The sequence below is a fragment of the Drosophila nasuta genome, chromosome 2R, assembly GCF_023558535.2.
Source record: "Drosophila nasuta strain 15112-1781.00 chromosome 2R, ASM2355853v1, whole genome shotgun sequence".
Classification (NCBI taxonomy): domain Eukaryota; kingdom Metazoa; phylum Arthropoda; class Insecta; order Diptera; family Drosophilidae; genus Drosophila; species Drosophila nasuta.
Genome location: NC_083456.1, coordinates 11,801,910 through 11,825,013, shown reverse-complemented (window position 1 = coordinate 11,825,013; position 23,104 = coordinate 11,801,910). Strand labels below are relative to the sequence as shown.

At 39.3% G+C, this 23,104-nt stretch overlaps 2 protein-coding genes across 16 annotated transcripts in view; one reads left to right on the top strand and one right to left on the bottom strand.

Annotated features, from left to right (window-relative positions):
- The window catches only part of LOC132785741 (dystrophin), a 172,224-nt gene that overhangs the window by 129,185 nt on the left and 19,935 nt on the right, over positions 1 to 23,104 (bottom strand). For 11 of the 15 annotated variants that reach the window (XM_060791993.1, XM_060791996.1, XM_060791985.1 and 8 more), the window contains exons 2-15: positions 22,016 to 22,170; positions 16,721 to 20,152; positions 16,341 to 16,655; positions 15,370 to 15,675; positions 14,812 to 15,314; positions 14,659 to 14,746; positions 12,573 to 13,631; positions 12,247 to 12,488; positions 11,510 to 11,671; positions 11,282 to 11,441; positions 9,498 to 9,593; positions 9,283 to 9,406; positions 1,030 to 1,193; positions 819 to 924 (exon numbers count right to left, since the gene is read on the bottom strand). In XM_060791993.1, coding sequence (XP_060647976.1) covers positions 819 to 924; positions 1,030 to 1,193; positions 9,283 to 9,406; positions 9,498 to 9,593; positions 11,282 to 11,441; positions 11,510 to 11,671; positions 12,247 to 12,488; positions 12,573 to 13,631; positions 14,659 to 14,746; positions 14,812 to 15,314; positions 15,370 to 15,675; positions 16,341 to 16,655; positions 16,721 to 20,152; positions 22,016 to 22,170 — 6,912 coding nt within the window. The remainder of the gene's footprint in view (positions 1 to 818; positions 925 to 1,029; positions 1,194 to 9,282; positions 9,407 to 9,497; positions 9,594 to 11,281; positions 11,442 to 11,509; positions 11,672 to 12,246; positions 12,489 to 12,572; positions 13,632 to 14,658; positions 14,747 to 14,811; positions 15,315 to 15,369; positions 15,676 to 16,340; positions 16,656 to 16,720; positions 20,153 to 22,015; positions 22,171 to 23,104) is intronic. The other 4 variants (XM_060791991.1, XM_060791992.1, XM_060791989.1 and 1 more) reach the window with 1 other exon arrangement.
- Positions 6,540 to 7,795, top strand: LOC132785742 (uncharacterized). Its single transcript, XM_060792002.1, has one exon. The coding sequence runs from the start codon at positions 6,663 to 6,665 to the stop codon at positions 7,704 to 7,706; it is 1,044 nt and encodes a 347-aa protein (XP_060647985.1). The 5' UTR covers positions 6,540 to 6,662; the 3' UTR covers positions 7,707 to 7,795.

Sequence of the window (23,104 nt, the reverse complement as noted above, 5' to 3'; positions counted from 1 at the left end):
TGCCCAAATTTGTTTGATGAAACGAGCAAAATTCAAATCACTTCCAGCAAATGAATGGAGCAATTATTGATTAGCTATTAAGCTGAGCATAAAACAATGTGTAGGCCTAGGATGACATCAACATATTAACATTTCACCCCCATGGGAATTGCATCTGCAATTGTTGTTAAATCATAAATATAATTTTGAGAATGCAAATTACATTTTATGGGTAGACTTAAGAATTAGTTGGGAATCTGTATTCGAAACACATTCATAGGCATATGAGCTAAATACAGTAAAGCATTAAATCGATAAACAATAAAAAAAAAACTAATTTCAATAATGAATCAATTTTTTCAATAATCTTTTTGTCTTCTTCATAAGAGATCATTCTCCATAGTGTTCTAATTCACAGCTTAATTATTACAGCTGAAAAGTCGAAAGTTTAATGACTAAAAACTTTGACTAAAAACAACAAGGCAAACCGATAAATTATTACAAAGTTTACTTTCAATAATAAATTAATCTACATCTAATTCAGAAAATATCATCCATTCCAAATTCTTTCATTTGTAGATCTTTTTATATTTAGTATTGCCATTGCTTTAAATGAAAAGAATATGAACTAGAAACTAAAAACTTTGCATTCCGGAAAGTCGTTATTATAATCGGTAAATAATAAATAATTACGATCAAAATAATTCATTTATCTTTGCACTAATCTCTATGTCTTCATCAGACGAGATCATTGTCAAAAGTACCCAAAATGGTTCCCCCTTTAAGAGCTTTTTCTAACCAGCCTTGCCTTTGCTTAGGCCCAATTTAAAAGCACTTACCTTTCTCCTGTAGCTGCTGCCGCTTGATATCACCTTTAAGCACTTCCGCCGTGTGGACCAGTTCATTGAGTTGCGGCTTTTTCATTTTCAATTCACGCAAAACTTTCTGCAATGTTGAAAATGCATTTAAAGTGGACCATTCAGAGTTGCACTCCATTTTTATACTTCTCTCCATTTCTGTATTTCTATATTTTTTTCATTTTTCACTCACCTCCTGTTTCTCGATGGCCAAGCGAACGGCATCCACATCGTCGACGAGCACGCTCTGTATCTTGATCATGTTTTGTTCCCAAGTTAGCCAGTCGGAAATGTGCAGCACTGACTTATCAAAGCTACTGGCCAAAGTGCCGCTTCCACTCGGTTCGTTGTTGTAATCTGTAAAATGCAAATTGCGAAATGTTCAGTAAGCAACAACAAAGCAAAACCAAAAAAAAAAGACAGACATAAGAAAGAAAATAAATAGCAAAACTGAAATGCAAAGTGAAAGATGATAATTAGATGGCTCTCTGATTCTTTTGGGCCGACCAGATGACGTCGACTCAACCTCATTAATGGCAGCTGCTGTGGTTCAAAAAGCCCAACAATTGTGGTCAGTTTGCCCCCCTTTCGCAGCTTGTGGTTCAAGTGTGCCACATTTCTAGAGTTCACTCTCTCTCTCTCTTTATCAGTTGCCTGTCGGCTCGTTTCGTTTCATTGCGTTGTGGCTCGCCTCGACTCGACTCAATTCAACTCGACGAGACTCGACTCAACTCAGCAGTGTTTGGTCTTTTCAAAAAGTGCCTGTCGAGCGGCGCATAAAAAAGCGTGGAGTAAATGAAAAACTATTTCAATGAAGCCAACTTTCGAGAGGCTTTATTGGACTGCGATGCGTCAGTGCCTGAACAGTGGTGCAAGGTGCGAAGAAAAAAGATCGAAATTAATTTATAATATTTAAATATACCTATTCTAACATTGGACTTCATTATAATAAGCTGTGAGTTAGCAGTATTCTACATATGAAAATCTAGTTGCATAAGTTTGTTCCATTAATAAAATATTGTTATCAATTCTCAATATATTCTAGAATTTTCTTAAAAAAAAATTAACAAGATATAAACAAAATTCCATAAAGTGAAAACATGATACAAAAAGATAATTCAAATAGAAAATAATATTAATTTATTATATTTTTGGAAATGAGATCTACTCTATTTATTCTCTTTCTTTTTTCAATAAAAATAAATGTTCAAGCATGTTATAATTCTAAAAGTATTTGAACAAGTTAAAACTAGGAAACATATGTTGAAATCATTTCAATAAAAATTACATTATTTATTTATTATTATTTTTTTTCCTCTTCCCAAGCTTGAATTCTAAAACTTTACAAGGTAAAACCTAGCCATATAACACAGATTAATTTCCGTTTACACATACATTTCAGTTTCGATTTATTTTTTTTTTTTAATTTTTTGTTTCCCTGTTCACAGCTCTGCTGACACTGTGCAACATTTTTTGGGAGATGCGGGTCACTTTGAGGGGCACTTGTCAAATGCTTGAGCACGGATCGTTGCCTGCTTTAAGGCGCGCGACACTGAACAATGCACATAATAAAATTATTTTTGATATTTTCGCTCGTCTGTTGCTCATTTCTCATTCGCCCGGGCAGCCTAAATGGCAATTTTCAATTGAAAAGCGCCCAAAATTGTTGGACCGCCAACCAACGAAAACATTTCAAAGCAAACCCAAAACGAAGAGGAAGATGCCAAAACGCTTGGAATACTTGGCGCACAAAAAAAAAGTATAAGGAAAGAATTGAAAGCAGCGCTTGGTAGGCGGCCAAAGTCCCGCGTAAGCCTAAGAAAGTAGTACAGAAATTTATGAAAGTTTTCGGGAAGGCTTAAGTTGCACATAAGCCCTGAAAACAAACCCAATAACAAACTATACTATATAACTATGTGTGTGTGTGTGTGTGTGTGTGTGTGTGGGTGGGTGTGAGTGTCCAGTCGCACTTTGTTTTTGTTTTCCACGCCGGATTAGAGTCTCCCCTTGCTGTTTTTTTGTGCTTCAAGGGATTTGGATGCGGAGAAGGAAAGGGAAAACGTGAACAGGTTTTGAGGCAGGACCGTTACTAGACACGTCTATGTGGGGAAAGCAAGGAATGAATGAATGAATGCCACATGTCTGTATGCATTTAGAATGAATTTCATGAGAGTCACAGCACATAAGAGGCTGTTAAGCAAACACATATGAAAAAAAAGCAAGCCATGTATGTAACAAGCCCGGGACACCCACACGTAGTGAAGTAGCTGGAGAGGAAAAACACGTTAAGTGCAAAATATCTTTTCACTCATTTTGACGCATGTATTGTGCCCTTCCCATTATTGTCTTTTGTGCGCTGCCACACTCGTCTCCTCTCTGGCAGGTGCAAAATGGTAGAAAATCATTACAACACAAAAAAAAAAACGAGGAAGGAAGATGGGCAAAAAAAAAATGTATGTAAGTGAAACACGTTGAAATTGCCAAAGGAAGTGGGCCTGATAAAGCTAACGTCGCCCCACTGGTCGCCAGCAAGGGAAAATGTCATAATTCATTAAAAACGCTGGGAAAGCGTGTCGTCGTCGTTTCTTCCCCGTCGCGCTGCTGCTGCTCAATGTCACTCAGCGCTGTTGCTGCTTACACTTTTGCCAGCAGCTCCTCTTTCAATGCTTTTGTTGTGTTTAAGAATCAATGATGATAAATATAAACTGGCAGCGACTCTTTAAACACATTGAATTAGTTTTGGAAACTTACTGAACGACCAGAAGCGAAAGTCTTCCAAAGGAGTTCAGTAATTTTTAAACATACGTAAATCTTGTATTATAAGATAATTTATCAAAATCACTTAAGCACTCAAAATAATTTAATTTGTGGAATTTAATAGTGGACCACTTGTTGTGACTTTTCATTAACATGAACTTTCACTTTCACATTTTATTTGAATAATAATTATATTAATTTATATTTTTAACTTGCACTTATTCACTTTACTTTATTACATTAAATTATTTAGTATTTTTTCCCACAATTTTCTCTTTTTATTTATTAAATATTTCATTTAGTTATTAATTTTATCCTTTTGCTTCCTTACGGTTGAACGTTTTGTTTTGAAATGTTTCCGCAGTCCTTAACAGCTGTTTGACCAAAGACCGAAAAAGCTTGACAGTACCATTAAGCGCGAAGGCAAAAGCTTGCAGTGTTATAGCTACCAGCTTTTGCTACGATAGCAAGCAGTGCAAAGTAGGCAACGCAAGCAGTGTCAACTGAAAACGTTCAGTCCCAAAATAAATCGACACTACATGAATACACACATCTTTTGAACAAACAACACAACATAAAATACTTAAGAATACACGCAATTGTGAATCGACAAAAGGTTACATTATAATATACAAAGACACTAATCAAGAATCCATCATGTCTACGCCAAAATCGTCCATGAAGACCCGAAATTATGAAAGCAAACTCTCGAATGCCGTAAACTTTGTGCATCATGCCCGTGTGAATGTTGCTGATCGCGACTATGGCCTAATGCAGGTCACTGCACAAGCTGGAACTCCACATCCACGGATACTAACTGCCATCAACATAGACACACTCAAAGAGCGACTCGAGGAGGAGCACGACAAACACTTAAAAGGCAAAAAATCAATAAATCAAGAATCGGTAGTGGCAAAGCATTTCAAACCTGAGGGATCTCGATTATTTTCAAAAAATCGCGAAGGCCACATCGTGCCTTCCGAACATGGAGACGTTGGCGCACATTACAAAAAGAAAGCTAAAGAACCGCGTAGCAGAAGCTGGAATGCTGCAGACGCAGCATCTCTCCGATCCAGTAAAACCATATCAGAGAAGTCCAAAACGAAGGAAAAACCGAAATTTGTAAGAATTGCCGGGAGGAACACAGACTCATCAAGTAGTTCTTCGAACAGTGTATCTAGTACTCAATACTTGAGTTTCAACGAGCGTCGTCGCTTGTTTCACGAAGGCGAATTTACCATTGCCAAGAATGGGAAAAAGATGAGCGACAATTTGATGCCGCAGTATGAGGAGCATTCATGGAGTCCGAATGAACACATAGATAGCGAAGCTGAGCAGGCTCGAGCTGCAATCGAAGTGTTTATCAAAAAGCACGGCTTCGTTATGGCACCGACGGGCACACTAACAAATTTGCGTCGAATCTCATCAAATTTGAGCAAGCGGACCATCTCGGAGCATGCGTCGATGAAAAGTATTCATTCGGGAAATACAAAAATTGCTTGATGATGCATGCGATGAATAGCAAACATTTATTCAAATGTATCCTCAATGCATTTTCACTATTTCCCGAATGCTTTGCTGACTGACCGGAAAAAAACACGATGCGCTTTTCACTTTATATCGATTTTAGGCAGCATCTTGTACTCTTTACCTAAGTGTGGCAACATTTTATTTTGGTTTAATTGAAGCAAGTAAAACGTAATAAATATATTTCAACGAATTCAGCATTTTGATTTTAAAGCAATGCAAAGTGGGCTCTGAAAGCATTGACAGAATACTTAAGATTAGAAAAATATAAATACGAAATTTACACATACAAACTGAACCATATTTGTCACACAAACTACAGCTTACAACTTTTTAGAAAAATGATAACTACACATCAGCCCAAAAGATCCATGCTAAGGAAGCGATCAGTTCCGAAGTTCGAGAATAATCTGAAAATCATTCCGCCGCAGCCTCCGAATATCATAGACCGCGATTATGGTTTAATGAGAATACCTGGGCATCAAGCATCGACTCAGCACCCGAATAAGACCTTGGGATTACCAAGCTATCCTTCGGAGGATCGAGCTGAAGCAGCATACAATTCAACGATCAACTTTGACAATAAGGCATTGAAAAAATCGCATCTAACACCGCGTGAGCACATGATGATCGGTACACCACATCCAAACAAAGCTCTCGCTCTTGATCCAAAGATTCTCATCAAGGACTACGAGGCCGTGAAGGAACGAATGTCGCTGAGGAACGCTGGCAATGAGTTATGCTGTAACCGTCAGCCATATTCAATATTGAAAAAGAACTTGCAGCATGGGAAACACGACAAGAAAGTTACCATAAGACTTCCATCCGTGGGATGCTTCATCCCATCAACCAGTTCTTCCTCTGACGACTCCAAATTGGACTCTCTGCAGGAAGTTAACGCTATTTCACCACCTACTCCTATCAAATCGCAAAACTTAAGCTTTCTCGAACGTCGACGCTTATTTCATGAAGGTGAATTTACGATTGCCAAATACGGCAAACGGATGAATGAACGTGTGATGCACATTCCTAAAAAAATAATAGTTAATGTTGAAAGTGAGCACATTCGAAACGACAAACAGGCTAAAAATGATATCGAGAAATACATCATAAATCATGGCTTTCGGTTGACCCATTGTGCACTAAGCAAAGCCGTATATATAATCCAAAAATAAGTTATTCACAAAGAAGTTTCTGTAACAAACAATCAAATTCTTAGTTTGATAGATTAGATTACTTCTATATGCATTATAATAAAACCGTTTGTTTACATGTTTCTCAAAACTCGATAGCATTTAGCTTTCTTCCATCTTCGTATAGCATTCAGCTTCCGATTCAGGTTGAGCTAAATCAAGCAGTAGGCGCTGCAAGCAGTTTTACAACGAACATTGTTCAGTTTCATTGAATTTGAAAACTGTTCACAACTACACTTTGCGCACTTACAATACTAAAAAAAAAAAAAGAAAAGAAAAAATATAACAGACAACTACTCAATAAAAATAAGGAATACTCCAACATAAAAAACAAGCATAGTTTTTAGATATGCTACTAAACAGCCAAAATTTATTGTTTAAAATGAATAAGCCGGCCAAGAAGTCGCACAAACTAAGCATTTCAGCACCAAGTACCATGAATCTGATGGATCGCGATTATGGGCTAATGAAGGTATCTCACGACAAAAGCAGTACTCCATATCCACGATCATCCAAGGGCGTCGACCCTGAAGTGCTGCGCAGTCGCCTCCATTCGGAACATAAAGATTCATTTGATTTGTCAGTGGGCGCGGTATCCGAAGTCGAACTAATACAGGATGAAATCGTTGGATCCCCCTCACAGCGTATTTCCTACCCCAAGGCGCCAATGCATATAAATCAAAACATTTCGAAGAATCTGACGCACCATAAAGCTGTTTTTGGATCAGATTTGTCTACCGCACGCTCAGTCAGTATATCGAAATTTGCCAAAAAAGCTGGACATTCGAACAGGGGTTCGACCACTCAATACCTATCCGTTGGTACCCCACATCCCAAGCAGCGTATTGTCCTGAATCCCAGCAATTTGTTGCGGCGCTTGACGGAAATCCGTTCACACGAAATCGTTGTTCCAAAGCGAGAGAAAAAGGTCAGCTTTAACATAAGCAGCTGTTCTCTAACTGTGAAAACATCTGAATCTTCTAGTCGATCACGAAAAGATGGAGTTTCGTTTGCAGAGCGTCGACGTTTATTCCATTTGGCAGAGTTTACGATTGCCAAGAATGGCAAGAAACTATGCGATTGGCCACTGTCCGAAGAATGGCAGCTATTCGAAGAACGCGATTCGCTTAATTTCAACGCCGAGAAAGCAAGAGATGAAATGGAACAATATCTGCGAAAACGAGGCATAACAAAGAGTATCTACAATATTGTCACGGGTCCCATGACTGCATTCCATCGCGGATCAACTGTTGACAGCATCAGGGGCTCAATTGTCGGAAGGACCCCAACCGAAATGACCTCAGATCCAAACATCATTTCCAAAAAGTCATCTGTTCGAATCGAGGAAAAATCAATTCACTTGGAAAATAGCGAGAGTTCCATTCGTTCTTAAAGATGTAGCGAAGCTATCGAATTAAACTATCGCTATTTACCGAATGTAGATACAAATTACCAATAAATACTTATTTTCTTGTATATTGATTTTCAAAAGATCTTTCACTATCCTTAAACTATACTCGGGATTCCTCGATCCGAATTGAAGATCGAACATATTAGTGAATCCAAAAAAAACTTTTGCTACTCTCCGAATGTAAAATAACAAAATGCAAATAAATATAACATTTAATGTTCTAAACTTCTTCTCTTCATCACTGATTTACTTTTGCGGTGTAACGAATGTAGATAGATATTACCTATTACAGTCCCCTTTTAAAGCTATTGCCTTGGTCTAGCTTACATCCCAATGACTTCTCCTGCATTATTGATCAAAAAACATATTTGCTCGTTCTCGAAAGTGCATCAAAATATTCTTTCCCGCACGTATGTAGATACAAATGGGAATGCAAATAAATATAAGCAGCCTTTGTTGCAAATTCCGCTTCTTGAACTTGCTCTAGTTGGAAGGCAATATGCAAATGAATTCGTGCCCATCAACAGTTCTTTAATGATTGATCCACAAAACATATTTGCATCTGTTGCCCGCTAGTGCAACCCAAGAAGCAACACATAAACCCGTAAGCAAACACCAAAAATATGCATATGAAATGTCAAAAGTGCCACTGACATGACCCATTTGGACCCCTTCCTCCTTTCGCCAACCCTCGCCTCGGAGCCCTTAGTCGAACAGTGCTGTATACGGCATAAATATTTACCAACAAAATAAAATGAAAACAAACGCTGAGAGGGGGAGGCAAAGTAAGAATAGAGCAGCTGCAACAAGAGCCATAGTCATAAAATGCAACAAAATGTTGCTGGCTGCAGAAAAATGTGAAATTGAAAACTTCAAACGCCGAACAAAAAAATATGTGTGTGTGTAAAAACAATTACAATACTGAAAGCGAATGGCAGAAAAAAAAAAAGAAATATTGCTGCGTGCTTATTTGAGACTTTTTGCAGCTGCCATTCAAACTTGACGAAATATGTGAATTTTTAAATATTTTGCACATTTCAAATGCAGCCAAAGATGCAATATTGATTTCGACCAAACAAAATAATTGCAAAATAAATGCATAAATTACTGATGAGCTTCAAATGAGCCGCAAGTTAAATCAAGTTGAAAACAATTTGGCTTACACTTCATTTCATGAACATACAAATTAAACATTTATGCGATTACGCAGCGGAATAAAGCTGAAAATATATTGCAAATTAATGCGGTAACGTTTTAAGAGAATTGACTATTGATTGAAAGTGTACAAAATATTTTACAAATTTTAAAACTCACAACAGCTCATATTTATGTAAAGAAAAGTACGTGAGAATATTTTAAAATAGTTCCAAATATTGTCAACACATAAAACCACTGACAAATGTGACTAGCAAATCGAGTTCATATTTACACTGGCCACATCGTGTTATTGACCAAGGTTATGGTTAAAAATTTAGCTCAACACGAGAGCAAAAGCAAATGCAATTTGAAAATTATTACAAACCAAAAGGGAAATACAAATGTAGAGAAAATCACTTACCCTGTCGTGCTGCGACGCCTGATCCATTGCTGTTGCTGTTGCCGTTGCCAATTTTAGTGCCATTTTTCAGTTCAGTCAATGAGAGCTCAATCGAATCGGCATGAGCAATCAAATTGTTTTTAGTCTGAAGTGAAAAGTGGGACGAAAATACACCAAAAAAAAGGGATGAGTAAAGTAAATGGAGACAGAAAGAAGTTTGTCCGTTTCTTACGAACCTTTTCGATTTCACTCATCATGACGGGCGTAACCTTTGGCATTTGAGGATTCTTTCCGATGGCGCCGACAATGACCTGCAAATCGTCTCGGCGTTCCTGCAAAAAACCAATAGATAGATGTAACATATAAAAAAGAAAACTAACTTAGTTGCAGCACATACAGATTAAGCTCCGTACTCTTTTGTGATGAAAAATTAACAATAAATCAGGCGGAAACGGAAATGGCAATGGAAAGAGGAAAACACTAACAAAATGGACACCACTGAGAAGTCCAACGGAGTTTGTTATTCAATTCCAACTGTGAATTCCCCCTCTGCAAAAGCAAACTTCCTCAATAGCTCAGTGTGTGTGCGATGCGATGCGTTTGTGTGACACGAGTGTAAAGATAGGGAAGTGTGGGGCATGTATACCGCATCCGATGCGTTTATCAGCCAACAAAATTGCATTGAGTTCAGCTGATTAAAGACAATTTTTTGGCGCCAAGCGAAATTTTCTCGCACACAAAACTTTAATCAACACAAAATAAATTACGAAAGATTTTTTGAAGCAACGCCCGACCGTTTCACATATAAAGACGCGTCGAGACTGAACACAAAACACAGCATTTGCTGCCGGCAAACAGTAAGAGAAAAACTCAAGAAGATTGAATTGCTTAATTTCGCTTCCCTCTCTCTTTAATTGATCTGAAAGCTGTGCTCTTTAGAACTGTACCAAATGTTTGATTTTTCCTTATTTTCTTTTTCTATTTTTAATCATAGGTTTCCCACTTTTGCGTATATTTCATTTCGTTTGGGGTTTTTGTCATCATTGGGACCAGACCATAAAAAAAGAAATACAAAACAAAAATAAAAATAAAAATAAAAATAAACAACAAAGGCACGCATTGATTAATGATGGATTTCAGACGACGGCATTATCTAGGGATTGATTTTGTCGCGTTGAAAAGAATTTAGTTGGCTGACGACGAAAATTTGTCAAATCATTTTAAATTGCAGGCGGTTGGAAATTGCCAAATATGAACATAAATTTCATGAAAATATAAATGCAATAATTAATTTTAAAAGTTTTGTAGTTTAGTTTTTATAACTTAAAGAATATTTTAGATCTATACATTTAAGCAGAGTAATAATTTAATAATATCAAGCATTTTTGAAAATAACAACTAATTGTAGTTCCTTATGGAACTAAGAATATAAGCAGATGTTTTCAATTTGCTAAATTAATTTCAAAGAATATTTCAATAGCAATTTATGAATATAATAGCCAAATCGATCAAGACACTGTGCATTTAGCCATCTCTTAAATTTAGTTCTCTTTAAAGAAAAAGCAATCTCATCTCTTCGCGGACTACACACAAATATTGTTTGTTTGCTTCTTGTTAATGCAGTCGTACGACAAGATGTCTCGATGTCTCGACGTCTCTGTGTAACTATGTCAAAATTTTTGTTGGTTTATTTTGGGGCATTTCTAATGGCAGCATTTAGTTTTGGTTTGGTATGGTATGGTTTTGGTTTGTGTGCCGTTGCCCTGAATTCTCAAGAGGCCAATTAACTTGTGAACGCCACACGAAAGAGAGCAAAAAAAAAAAAAAGAATACCAAATAGAAAATCATCTCGGTCATCTTCAAAGATGTCGAAAATTGTGATGCGAATATAAATAATGCCTGAGAGATTTTTAGAACGAAAACAATGCACAAATATTATTAAATTCAATTAAGTTTTGGTCAATTAATTGTTGCATTCATTGGCAAAAGGCCAGCATTTAATTAAGCTGGTCACACTTACGTTGATGTCCTCCATGCGTTTCTCTAGCTCAGTGCTGGACTTAAGGTCAACGGGCTTCTCAATGAGCACGTTAATGCGTCGCAATCCCTTCGTGACCAGCTCCTCAATGTTAACACTCTCCGGCATGGGACGTGAAGCTGCCGAGCCAGTGACTTTGCATCTGAATGAAATAATGAAATTCAAATTAGAAAATAAACTTTTCTGATGGCTCTTTGTTGTTTCATTTACTTGGCCTGTTGCACCTCGCGGAACTTTTCACGCAATATAATCTGGGTGAGCATGACCAGGCGAGAGATGCCGCCTTGTTTGCCATGGGTCTCAAGCACCAAGGAGTCGCCCCTGGAGATCAGTGTGGCAGCATCGGGCGCAATTAGAAGTCGCAAATCCTCGCTGAAAAGATTTATTAATGAATGCTAATTATAATTAAACTCAAATTTTCTAATTATTATAAAAGCAGATAAAAGATCATTCAATATTTCATTATAAAATTGAATTTAATTTTCAATATTTTATGAATTAAATTTTTAATTTTTTATATTTTAGCTTTACTTAGATTTTCAATATTTCGCAAGAAGAGTTTTATAAATACTGAAAAAGTTCGATAAAGGGTTTGAATTTCAAAATTAAACTCAATTTGCTATACTTTATTGAAAAATTCTATTGACTTTCAAAGAATATTTAAATTAAATATGAATATTTTAAATTAAATGTAATTTTAATCTTTTTTTTAATACTTTAAATTATAATTATTAAATAATCTACATTGTTCTATATTTCATAGAGTTGACTCTTAAAAAGTCCAATTAATATTAGTAATAAATTTACATTTAAAAGGAGAGTTCAATTATATTTTAAACGTATATTTTTTAAATAAAACGCAACTACATTTTACTCTTTTAAGAATCAATATAATTTTAAATCTTTCATTAAATAATAAATAAATAAAATGGCGGTTTTTTACTTACGCTTCACTCTCGTGACACTGTTCGATCTTGACCTTGGTCAATTCTAGTTTGTAGATCATCTGCTCGGCCAATTTGTTGAAGTCCTGCACACGTTGTTCCAAGCCAGTGGGAGCACTAGCTTCTCCACAAGGGGGACTCTTCAGGGTCTCATTGGAGTCATCGAGAGGTGTCGAGGGCATCGAGCTGAGCACCTTGCTCAGAAAAGAGTTTGGCTTCTTCGTCGAGGGCGTCTCAATGCGACTCTGCGTTAGTTGAGCGATAAAACGAAAAAAGAATATGCAAGAATATCGAAATGATGAAACCACCTTGAGCTACAACAAAATTACCGTATCACTATCGGAGTCAAACGTTGGTGTCATTTCCATCGAGAAACGTGGTATCTCCTCATCATCGGAGAATACCAAGGGCTCAATATCGTAACCTGTCTCCTTATCGGGACTATAGAAACTATTGCGAATGGGCGATTCGGGTTCTGTGTCCGGCGTCAGCGCCTCCAATTCTGGTTGCAACTGACGCCAGCGTTTCGCCTTGGGACGCTCTTCAGTTGCGGTTGTTGTCGCTGTTGTTGTTGGTGTTGTAGTTGCCTCAGTTGTTGGCTGCTGTTCGGTTTCCTCTTCGGAATCACGCAGAATATCACGCTCATGAGCTATGCGTTTGCGTTTCTCATCAAAGGAGATGCGCTGCTTTTCCACACGCAAAAACGGAGTGCTTGTATTGCCCGCTCCAGGACGCAGCAGCTCCGTCTCATCTTCTTTATCCTCCTCCATCTCAGCTGTCTTCAGCTTTGGTGATTCGCATAACGAACGTTTGCTCTTGCTGCGTCGCACCTCTTTGCCATCGGCATCGACGCGCAGCGAGGAGTCTGAGTCCTCGGACAGATCTACAATCTGCACAGTCTGCACATACTCGGGCAACAGCGGTTCGACGCTCTCCAAGATGTTCACGGTGTCGACGATTTCGCCTTGCTGCGGTTCGAGAGCGATATTCTGCACAGACATCTTATCATTCTGTATGTTCTTCACCTTGATCTCAACCACTTGCGCAGGGGCTGCGGGAGCCTTGCGTTTATTCTTCGATGGCTTTGGCGGTGCCATCGATTCGGCAACCATTTTAGCAGGATTCAAAGAGATCTGGGAGAATAGAGTGCTCGATTCAGCCAGGCGAAACGTTTGTGGTGGCAACAAATCTGGCAAGACTTGTTCGCCCGTTGTCTCAGCTTCGGGGGCTGTCTTGGGAGATGGCGAGGAGGCGCCGGCAGCTTCGCCGGCTTGAGGTGTGCGCGCACGTCTTTGACGCACTGTATCGCTAACTACAACAATTTCCGTATCGTCGTCGTTGGGTTTGGCCAAAATGCTTGGCTGATTGTGGCGCGTTTTTAATGTATCCTGTGCATAAGTTTTCAATTGAATGTTTTTTTTCGACTTTTGCCAAATTATATTAAGGTTACAAAAAGCAAGTTGCTGTACATTAGCATTGGTGAAATATTTGGATGGATTGGACGCAGCCGCACACCAAAAATTGAACGCCATTATAGGGGACAGTACAAAAGGATATCAATATATATATATAACATATAGATATATATATTGATTTGAAGCGTGAAAATGACACCAAGTTAAGATCTCGTAGAGCTAGTGATACGGTGATATCTGGTATTTTTGGTTTTTGGGTGATGGTTGTTGGTTTTATCTTTTTTCTGGTTGTAAATTAGCTTTGGTGGAAAGATTATTATGAATGTTTAATGTTTTATTTATAAATGTGTGTGGGTGGTAAATGAAATTGCAAAAGAAAATCATAATCAACAAATTAAATTAAAAATAAATAAAAGTATATTTATATATTAATAAAGCAGTTTTGGGTTAGCAGCATTTAACTACGCTTAGATTAAGGCCACACAAAATATTTGTTACATACATATATAAAGTTTATAAATAATTAAAAATACAAATATTTTACAACTTAAATTTGAGAAGCAAGTTCTTTAAGTTCTTTTCCCTTGCATAAAATACACGATTTTAAAATGAGTTTGGCGCTCGCTTTGGCAAACGGAACTCGAGAAATTCGAATCAAATTTAAGTGCGACCCAGAATGAAATGAAAAGCGAATGAGGATGCTGAAGGACTTCTGAATGTGTATGTGCATGTGAGTGTATGAATGTGGTTACTTGTGAATGGGAAACCAAAAGAGTTACGATGACAAACAAAGAGCGTAAAAAAAGTGCATGAATGGGAATCGAATAAGCAAAGGAAAGAGGTAAATAAATGAAAATGACAGATAAGACCGACCGACATATAAGTTAGCGAATGATTCAAAGACACAATTTTATATACAACAAGTTCAAGCATTTGCTTAAATTAAATTAATGATATGATATAATGATTAATAATGAACTGGCAGTCGTTTAGTACGCACCACAACAATCGCAATCACTTGTTGCTGTAACTTTTCAATTTCCGGATTCGACGGCACATTTATCTCCTTCAGATCATGTTCCATGGCTCTGTAAAGGTCAAACAATATTTATGTTATTGAATATATTAGTGAGACTATCATTTATTAACAGACTTTAGCGTATCCAGTGATATGTTATCCAAGTTCTGCAGTGTTGCCTTCATCTCAGTCAAACGTTTGATGATGTCAGCACTTGTCAACTTATGATAGGTCGCCTTCAGTCCATCGATGCGTTGACGCGTCTCCTGCATGCAACTCTGATCACAGGACTTGCTGTACTCATTGTAGTGATCCTCGCAACGCTGCAAAACATCCTCAAACTCCAGCAATATGGAGTTGCGATCATGCAACTCCTGTGGCGACTCGAAGCGGCGTATTAACTCATCTGCAGACTCGAAGCATTGCTCCAGTTGTCTGGCCAGTTTAAGAAGACCCTCTAGAAAAGCCTTTGACTGCGTGACATTCTCGCCAAGTGCATTGTACAGATGCTTCAGTGCATCGATGCGTTGACTCAGCTGCTTCGGTGACTTGGTGTATTTATCCTCGCACACTCGACGTCCCGTCTTTATGGTGCTCTCGATTTCCGCCTTAATTTCAGAGAGTGTGCGATAAATTTGCTAAAAATAATGTAACATTAATAAAGAGTTCATTTCATTGTTATGCATTACATACCAAACACTTTTGATACTGTGCCTGCACGGTGCTGGGACCAGCTGAGGCCACATCCAGCACTAAAGTAGAGTGTTCCACGTTGCGTAGATCGCCGTAGGCACGATTCAAACGCGACTCGTAGGCGGGCTGCGGTGCAGTACATTTGTTGAGCTTCGCCTGACAGGCCTTGAAGCGCATCTCCATCAAATTGAGCTGCTCCTGCAACCGATTGGCAGCTCCTGTTTTCCCCTTGCGGGTGTGCTCTGCAATCAACTCAGTTATGTCTTTAAAGTTGCGCTCGTTAATGGCAAATTCGCGGGCCAAAATCTGAAAAACAAAATGAGGCGTTAATGGGGTGCTAAGTAATATAATTCTTTCGAGTAGGATTCAATTTTCCTAACAATAAGAATTTTTTTTGAACACCTAATTATTCGTATTTGAAATGCCAATAATATGTGAGTCTCATTGGAATACTCCTTTAAACTTTTAAAAATCATTACTTCAATTTTTAGATTGCTAAAGGCTTACATCAATGAATAAATGTATCGGAAAATAATTAATTTGATTAAATAAACTACTACAATTTCAGATTAATACCAATCTACATCCAAAAATTTTCTACTAAATCTTTAGTCACTTCTTAAAGTCTTAATGGTATATTTGCAACAAAAGATTTTGTATTATTGAGCATCTGTAATATCAATTTGACTATTAGCTTATTAGGTTTAATTTAGAATTTCAAATGCATATTTATTATTATTGTAATTTACTTCTATTTTCCCCACCATTCACTAATTTTTTATTTGATTTTTCCAATTCAAACATATAAATATTTTTGCATATTAATTGAAATAAATTAACTGTCTTATTAACCATGGGAATTGAGCTTTTCCACTCGAGCGCTTTTAAATGAATTATAATTTAACGCAAAAGCCAAAACTTTCTAATATAACTCATATTTCTCATATTCAAAAGAAGACATTCAATATTACCTGAAAATCGTCGGGCAGATCCTCAATGGTCACATCATTTTCCAGATGCTCGCTGAGTATGTCGTCCATGCGCGTTAGCCACGCCTCCAGTTGGACCACCGCCCGCTCCGATTGCTCCGCCTCGCTGACCTTCTCCTCGAGCAGTTCGGTGCGCTTCTTGGCCTGCTGTTGCAGCTGTGTCCAGCGCACCACAATGCCATCGATGTCCTTGCGCATAACATCGGCCATGAATTCATTATCAATTAGCTCGTTGCCAATTTCCTGAATCTTGTCCAACCACTCTTCGGAGTGAGCACGCAGCACGTTTTCCAGATCCTATATGAAAGTGTAAATAAGTTGTAATTAAAAGAGCTATAAATCTGAATTAGAGATCAACTTACGTCTAGCTCTTCCATAATTTCCTCGGCATCAGCAGCGTTTTCGGGTGTGTTGCGTATCTTGTTCTCGAGGCGATCCAAATAGCCAGTTTCGCTGACCATGAACTTCTTAAACTCCCCCAGCTGCGTGGAGATGTGCTCCAACAGCGCAGTCTTGGCATACACACGTTCCGTGACCTCAGACCAGCGAGCATTGAGGCGTGTAAACTGTTTGGCCAACGTGCCATCCTTCTCTTTCTCCTTCTCCTTGTCCGTCTCCTGTTCGCTGTCCTTGTGTTGCAGCTCATCCATTTGCAGCAGCAACTCGCCGCCCAGCTCGTTGAGCTCCCGAAATTGCGTGGCCTCCCTTTCGCAAGTCTCCTTGAGCGTCTGGAATTTGCATTTGCTCTGGAACAGCTCGTTGGAATTGCCAATGTCAGCGACGCCCGTTTTGGGCGTGTTTGCCTCCAGTTCGCTGAGCCAATGTTCCGTTTGATGCAGTCGCTGTTGAATCACCTCGATTTGCGACTGCAGCGCCGACTGCTGTTGGCGCTGTGACTGATGCAGTTGCTCCACCTGCTGGTAGAGCGCATTCAGCGCACTTATCTGCGACTGCAGCGTCTCACGCTGCACTTCCTCCGACTCCTTGATAAGTATCTCGCTGAAGTTACGCGCACTAATCACATCAATCTCTAGCTTACGCAAATCCTGCGCTTGCACCACTTCCGGAGCACTGCTGAGCACCGCTATAATCGAATTGTATTCGGCCACGAAATGATTGAGGTTCTCGATCGCCGTTGTCTGCTTGATGACACGTTCGCTCAGCTGCTCCGGCAAACGTTGCCAGGCAGCTTGTAACTCAGCAGTCAAGAGCTGAGCAGGCACACGTTCATAGATGGGTTTTAGGGACTCCAGTTCATCGACCAGTTGATTGAGCAGCTGCTGCTGTTGCTGCATTGCCTCCAGATGCGAGACACGCACTTTTTGCCCCGCCACCTTTGCCACAAACTGTTCCAGTTGTTGCACCTGTTGGACAAGATTCTCGCCTCCACGCTGTTGGATAAGCGTCTGCAACGCTTGCTTCATGTCATGCCAACTATCGTAGAAGATGCCAAAGTCCCGCTTCCATTCGATTAGCTGGTCATCGAGTGCTTCGGTGGCTTCGCGTGCCTCGGCAATCTCCGTGGACAGCGATTCCATGTGACTGAGTCGCTGCTCCAGCGATTGACAGCTGGCTGAGCTCGCATGTTGTTTATACCAATCCCGAGAGTCGGCCAGGACAAGCTTGAAGCCTGTCAGGCTGTTGTAGTAACGCTCCTTGGCCAGCAGCGTGCTGCTCTCGTTCTGCTGGTTGGTCAGACGCTGATTCAATGCCGCATAGCGTTGTTCCAGCTGCTTGATGTGGGCTGCTTCTAAGAGCAACTTGCGAGCTGGTTCCTCCTGCTCACACACTTCGTAGAGTTTCTTGAGTTCGGGTAAAGTGTTGGCACGACGTTGAGTCTCTGATTGCAATTCCTTGAGCAGCTCGCACTGATTGCGCAGACTTTGACGCTGCAGCTGCTGTAGTTGCTGCTCCACATCCTGCACATGACTAAAGTGCTCCATGATCTGCGTCTCAAGCGCGAAGAAGTTGTCACCATTGCGTAATTTACGCTTCTTGCTTGCTAGTTGATCCTGCTGCTGCTCCTGCTGTGGTTGCTGTTGTTCTCCCTCCTCCTCTTCATCACCGAATCGGATAATCATTTGATAATCCACCCAACCTTCGGGACGCACAACACGACTGTCATCGTAGCTGGCACGATCGCGTCCAAAATTAAAGCCCTTCGTCTCAATGCGCAGCGTTTGTACCTCAAGAATTTGCTTGAGAGCATCTAGACGATCCTCGTAGCTTTCCAGCTGCATCAGCACACGTTCACCTTTGTCATCGCCATCCTGCAAGGTGGCAGCTACCATTTGCCGCAGATCAATGAGATAACGCTGCAACTCGAGCAGATCCTTGGCACAATAGTTCAGCTCGTTGATGCGTTGTGTAATGCCGCCCACATCTGTCACATCCCGCGTCTCCATGCGCTTTAGATCCTGCTCTCGAGCATCCAACCAGCGTGAGATGCATTTGTATTGCTGCAACTTTTCGGTGCGCAAATCAATCCACTTGACCACATGCGACCAACGCTCGCCCAGAGCACTCAAACGATCCTCGAGATCATTGAAATTACCCGAGGTATCGTTGACTATGACGACCATGCTGCTAATGCTGTCCACCAACTCCTGTTGCTCGCTGAGATCGGACTTCAATTGTCGGGCCTCGGCTAGCTGCTGCTCCGCCTCGCTGAGGGTGGGTCCAATGTCGCTCATATGCGAGATGCGATCCTCGACATTGGTGAGAAACTGACGCAATTGCTCCAGTTTCTGTTTCTGGAACTCAGCCAGACGCATGAGGATCTTCGCCTGCATATCCAAGGCACGCAATCGCAGCGTCTCCCAGCGTTCATTCAGCAGCACCATCTGTTGACGCACCTCATTCTGATCCTCCTGCGAGAGTCCCGAACCGTCTTTCTTCTGCGACTCGTTGATCAGATTGCTGCCCTCCTCGAGCGCTTCGCCCACAAACTCCTGATGTTCGGTTAACTTCAGCATAAAGTTTTCGTTGTCGTGAAACTGCAGCTTGGCGGTCTGAAAGTCCTCGGGATCGGGCAGCTCCTGCGACAGCAACTGCTCATCCTCCAGCAGCAGCGTTAGCACCGCCTCCAGAGCCGTCTGATAGCTGCTAATCTCCACACTGGCATTTGTGGCCGTGCTCAATGGACGCACTGCACTCGCCTTCAGCTCCATGCTCGTCGCACTGTCCGAGGTGTAGAGCTCCCGCTCGGTATCCAGCGGCACCTCATCGAGATCCGTAATACTGGTACAGGGTACGCGTTCCCTTTCGCTGGCTCGCATCGATTCCATGGCATGGAACAGACACATCACATACATCTGTATCGACTTGTTGTCCGGCTTGTGTGTGTGCACATCCTCCGCATCGAGCAGCTTCTCGATCTTGAAATGCCGATGCGCTAAATCAAAAGCCAAATGCAGACGCTGCAACGCATGCTGTCCCAAAGCCGTCTCCAGATCCAGCTCATCCAGATGCGCAGCCAATATCATCAGAAAAGCGCGACCATCGGCCCACGAGCTGGCGAAATCGTTGAGTGACAAGCCATGTGGCTCGGTGTATTGACGCGCCCAGGCTAGCAGGGATTTCTCAACGCCATTGCTGGAATGACTTTTGACTAGATGCTGGCCATTGAACTCGAGCGCAATTAGCCAGATGAGGCCCAGAGTGAGCTTGGCATTGCCGCCGACAATGTCGTCACTGGAGATGTTGACCAATCGGACGCCATGCTGTTGAATCACGTGCAGCACCTTGTTCAGATTGTTGATGTGATGCACTCGCATGCGACCCTTTTCGGGTTTCTGTTTGGAAAAGCGAGAGAACAGACGAGAAAAGAATTCATTACAAAATATTTTGAAATAAGTTTTAAAGCATATATCGATAACAATTCGATGTCGGCAAGCAAATAGAATTAGAAATACACAACAAAAGCACTATAGAATTAATCGATAAGTACATTATAAACACATCTCTAGTGTCTAGTGAAAGCCCTAGAAAATTAATCGATAAGTGAATGTGAACTTGTGAATAACCAACATCAAGTTCAATGGGAAAAATGTTCAAATTAATTTTCATTAAATTTATATTATTCTTTGAATTATAAAATGATAGATATTATGTTAATTTAAACACAATAAAGACAGAAGAAAAATGTTTATACATATATATATTTTATTGTATATGTATTTTATTTATTTTTATTTAACAAAATCGATATCTAAGGGTCTGAAGCGATAAATTGGTACCAACTTCTAAAATAAGGAAACATACATATGCACTTTATGTTTCTTCAAAAAGCTTAAATAAAAAGATTTCTTCTAAAATGTGGTTCCCTACATGGAACCAAAACAACAAAATCTAAAAAGAGTACATTTTACTGTCCTGTTTTTCTTCCATTATTTTAAAGTACGTTTATGTACATATAAATTTGCTTTTTCAATTATCAATCAATAATTGGTCATTGGTAGCAAGTCTATTAATCCATGAAACAAATTTACTATCTTGTTCTTAAATCTATAAACAAAAATATATAAATTATGATCACAGCTACAGCTACAGAGAAGATGACAATAAACTATAAAAAACTTTATTATGAATTTAGTTTGACCAATTTAAAAATTAACTTTAATTGAACATTTGCATCTTAATACTAATAGGAATACCAAACACTAACAAGTTATTATGCTTATTATCTTAACTACTGTAAATTAAATTAGCTGGCATTAAGATTGAATTTAAAATGCAAAAAAAGGATTCTATTACATGCCAGCAAAAGTTATAGCGTCATTTCATATTCCATTAACGAGATAATTTAAAGAAAAGTGTGCGTTATACGAGGAATAGTGACAAATTAATAGTATTTTAAATACGGTTATAAAACCATTATATCGGATGTACTGTAAGAGAAATGCATTGATATCTATGGTTTTAAACAAGTTTTTATCATCAATAATTCTGCAACTGCAAGTAGAAAATTGTTAAACGAAAACCATTTATTTTTTATGCTTTGGCAAAAAGTAAAATAAAAATGGAAAACTCTTTTGCCAAAGCGACTGGCGAAACGAAGCTCAAAAATTGAGTAATAAAATAAGAAAAGTTTTGCAGAAAACTGGTAGCTTTGCCATCAGGTGAGCATAAACCATGCAGGTAAATTCCCACAATGTTAAAAGTTTGAAAATTGTTGAGAGAGCTAAAGACACTGGCTGCACTTTTGTTAAGATACGAAGAGCAAAGTTAAAGCTTTAAAATCGTGGAGTGATTAAGAAAAATTAGCTTAAATTTCAAGGCATAAACTAAAGAAATTTAAAGGTTATATAGGTTGTAATATAGAAACTAAGTCCCTGATAATAAAGCTAATAAAAACGGATCTATGATCCGCCCCTCTTATGATTCTATCTACCCACCTAGTAAAGAAATAAACTAAAAATACAGTGGCGAATTATTATCACGAATTCATATTCATATTTTTTTGTCAAGTGAATCATAATAACACAGTTTTTAATTGAATTGTGTTTTAATATAATACATATTAAATAAAATTAAGATTTAGGTATTTTTCTTTAAATCGCGTAGTGAAAGGATTTTACATAGAATTATGTACTTTTAAAGTTATTGTCAATAGTAAGAGAATAATTAAATGAATGAAATACAAATCTTGAACTTACCAGCTGTGTTTGTGTCAATGTGCTGAGCAGGGCCAACAATCGATGACCATCTCGAAGATCCAAGAACAAATCGTTCACTGGCGAGCACTGGGTATTGCTTAGATGTGAATTGATCCATTTCGTAAAAGTTTTCTTCTGTATGTGCTGTCGTTCATCTGCAATAGATGGAATTGATGGCAAATTGGTTAGAGAATTGACTGAATTGAGTTAGCTATGTTAGGCTATGCAGTTAAAAGGGCCAGGCCAATCTCTGCCCACCTCGGGCTGCATCGGCCGCCTTTAATGGCATTTTGTAGGCCATGCCACACGTTGCCCCAGAAGAGAGGCACTCGTTATGAACCAGTGCACGTCCAAGGTGGCAACGTTGTGCAGTCTTGTCTTGTCTTGTCTTGTCTCTCTTGTCCCATTGTCGGGCCTAGCTTCAACTCGACTCTGCTAATGAACTGAACCGAAAACGTGCCAAAATCAATTAGTATAGTCCGAGTAGATTCGAAGTCGTTGTCCAAATGCCCCGAGTGTTTTTCCCCAGTCCCAAGTCACCCCCTCACCACCCGGTTCCATTTCATTTGTCAGTTTTGTGTGAAACTGCAATTGTTGGCCAAAACAATTTGCATGTAACGTCACTTTGCCAACGTTTTGCACACCCACAATACGAATGAGCATGCAAAATCGACTGCGACTGTGAGTGCGAGTTGCTCGTGTGGTTGCAACAAAGTTCCACTCTGCAGTCGACAAATTGAAGCTCTGATTGATGGCGGTTTTGGCTTTGCCACGCATCTTGATTGTCTTTCTAACTGACACAGACAATTACTCATTAAACCGCAGTTATTGATGATGCTGCCACTCATTGCGAAGTGAGGTGAGTGTTTATTATGTACCCGTAATTATGCAGATGTAGATTTTAGTTCAGATTAGTTCGTGTCATTAACTCACGCGATATGTTTGCCTGCCAGCGAATTTAGTTGCATACAAAGTAACAAGTTTATCATTTACTTTCAATTTACATTTAAATATTTTGATTTTTTTAACGGAAGTGAAGAAATGTGCCTTATCTTTGTTTCAATATCATTTCTTTTTAAATTTTTTAAA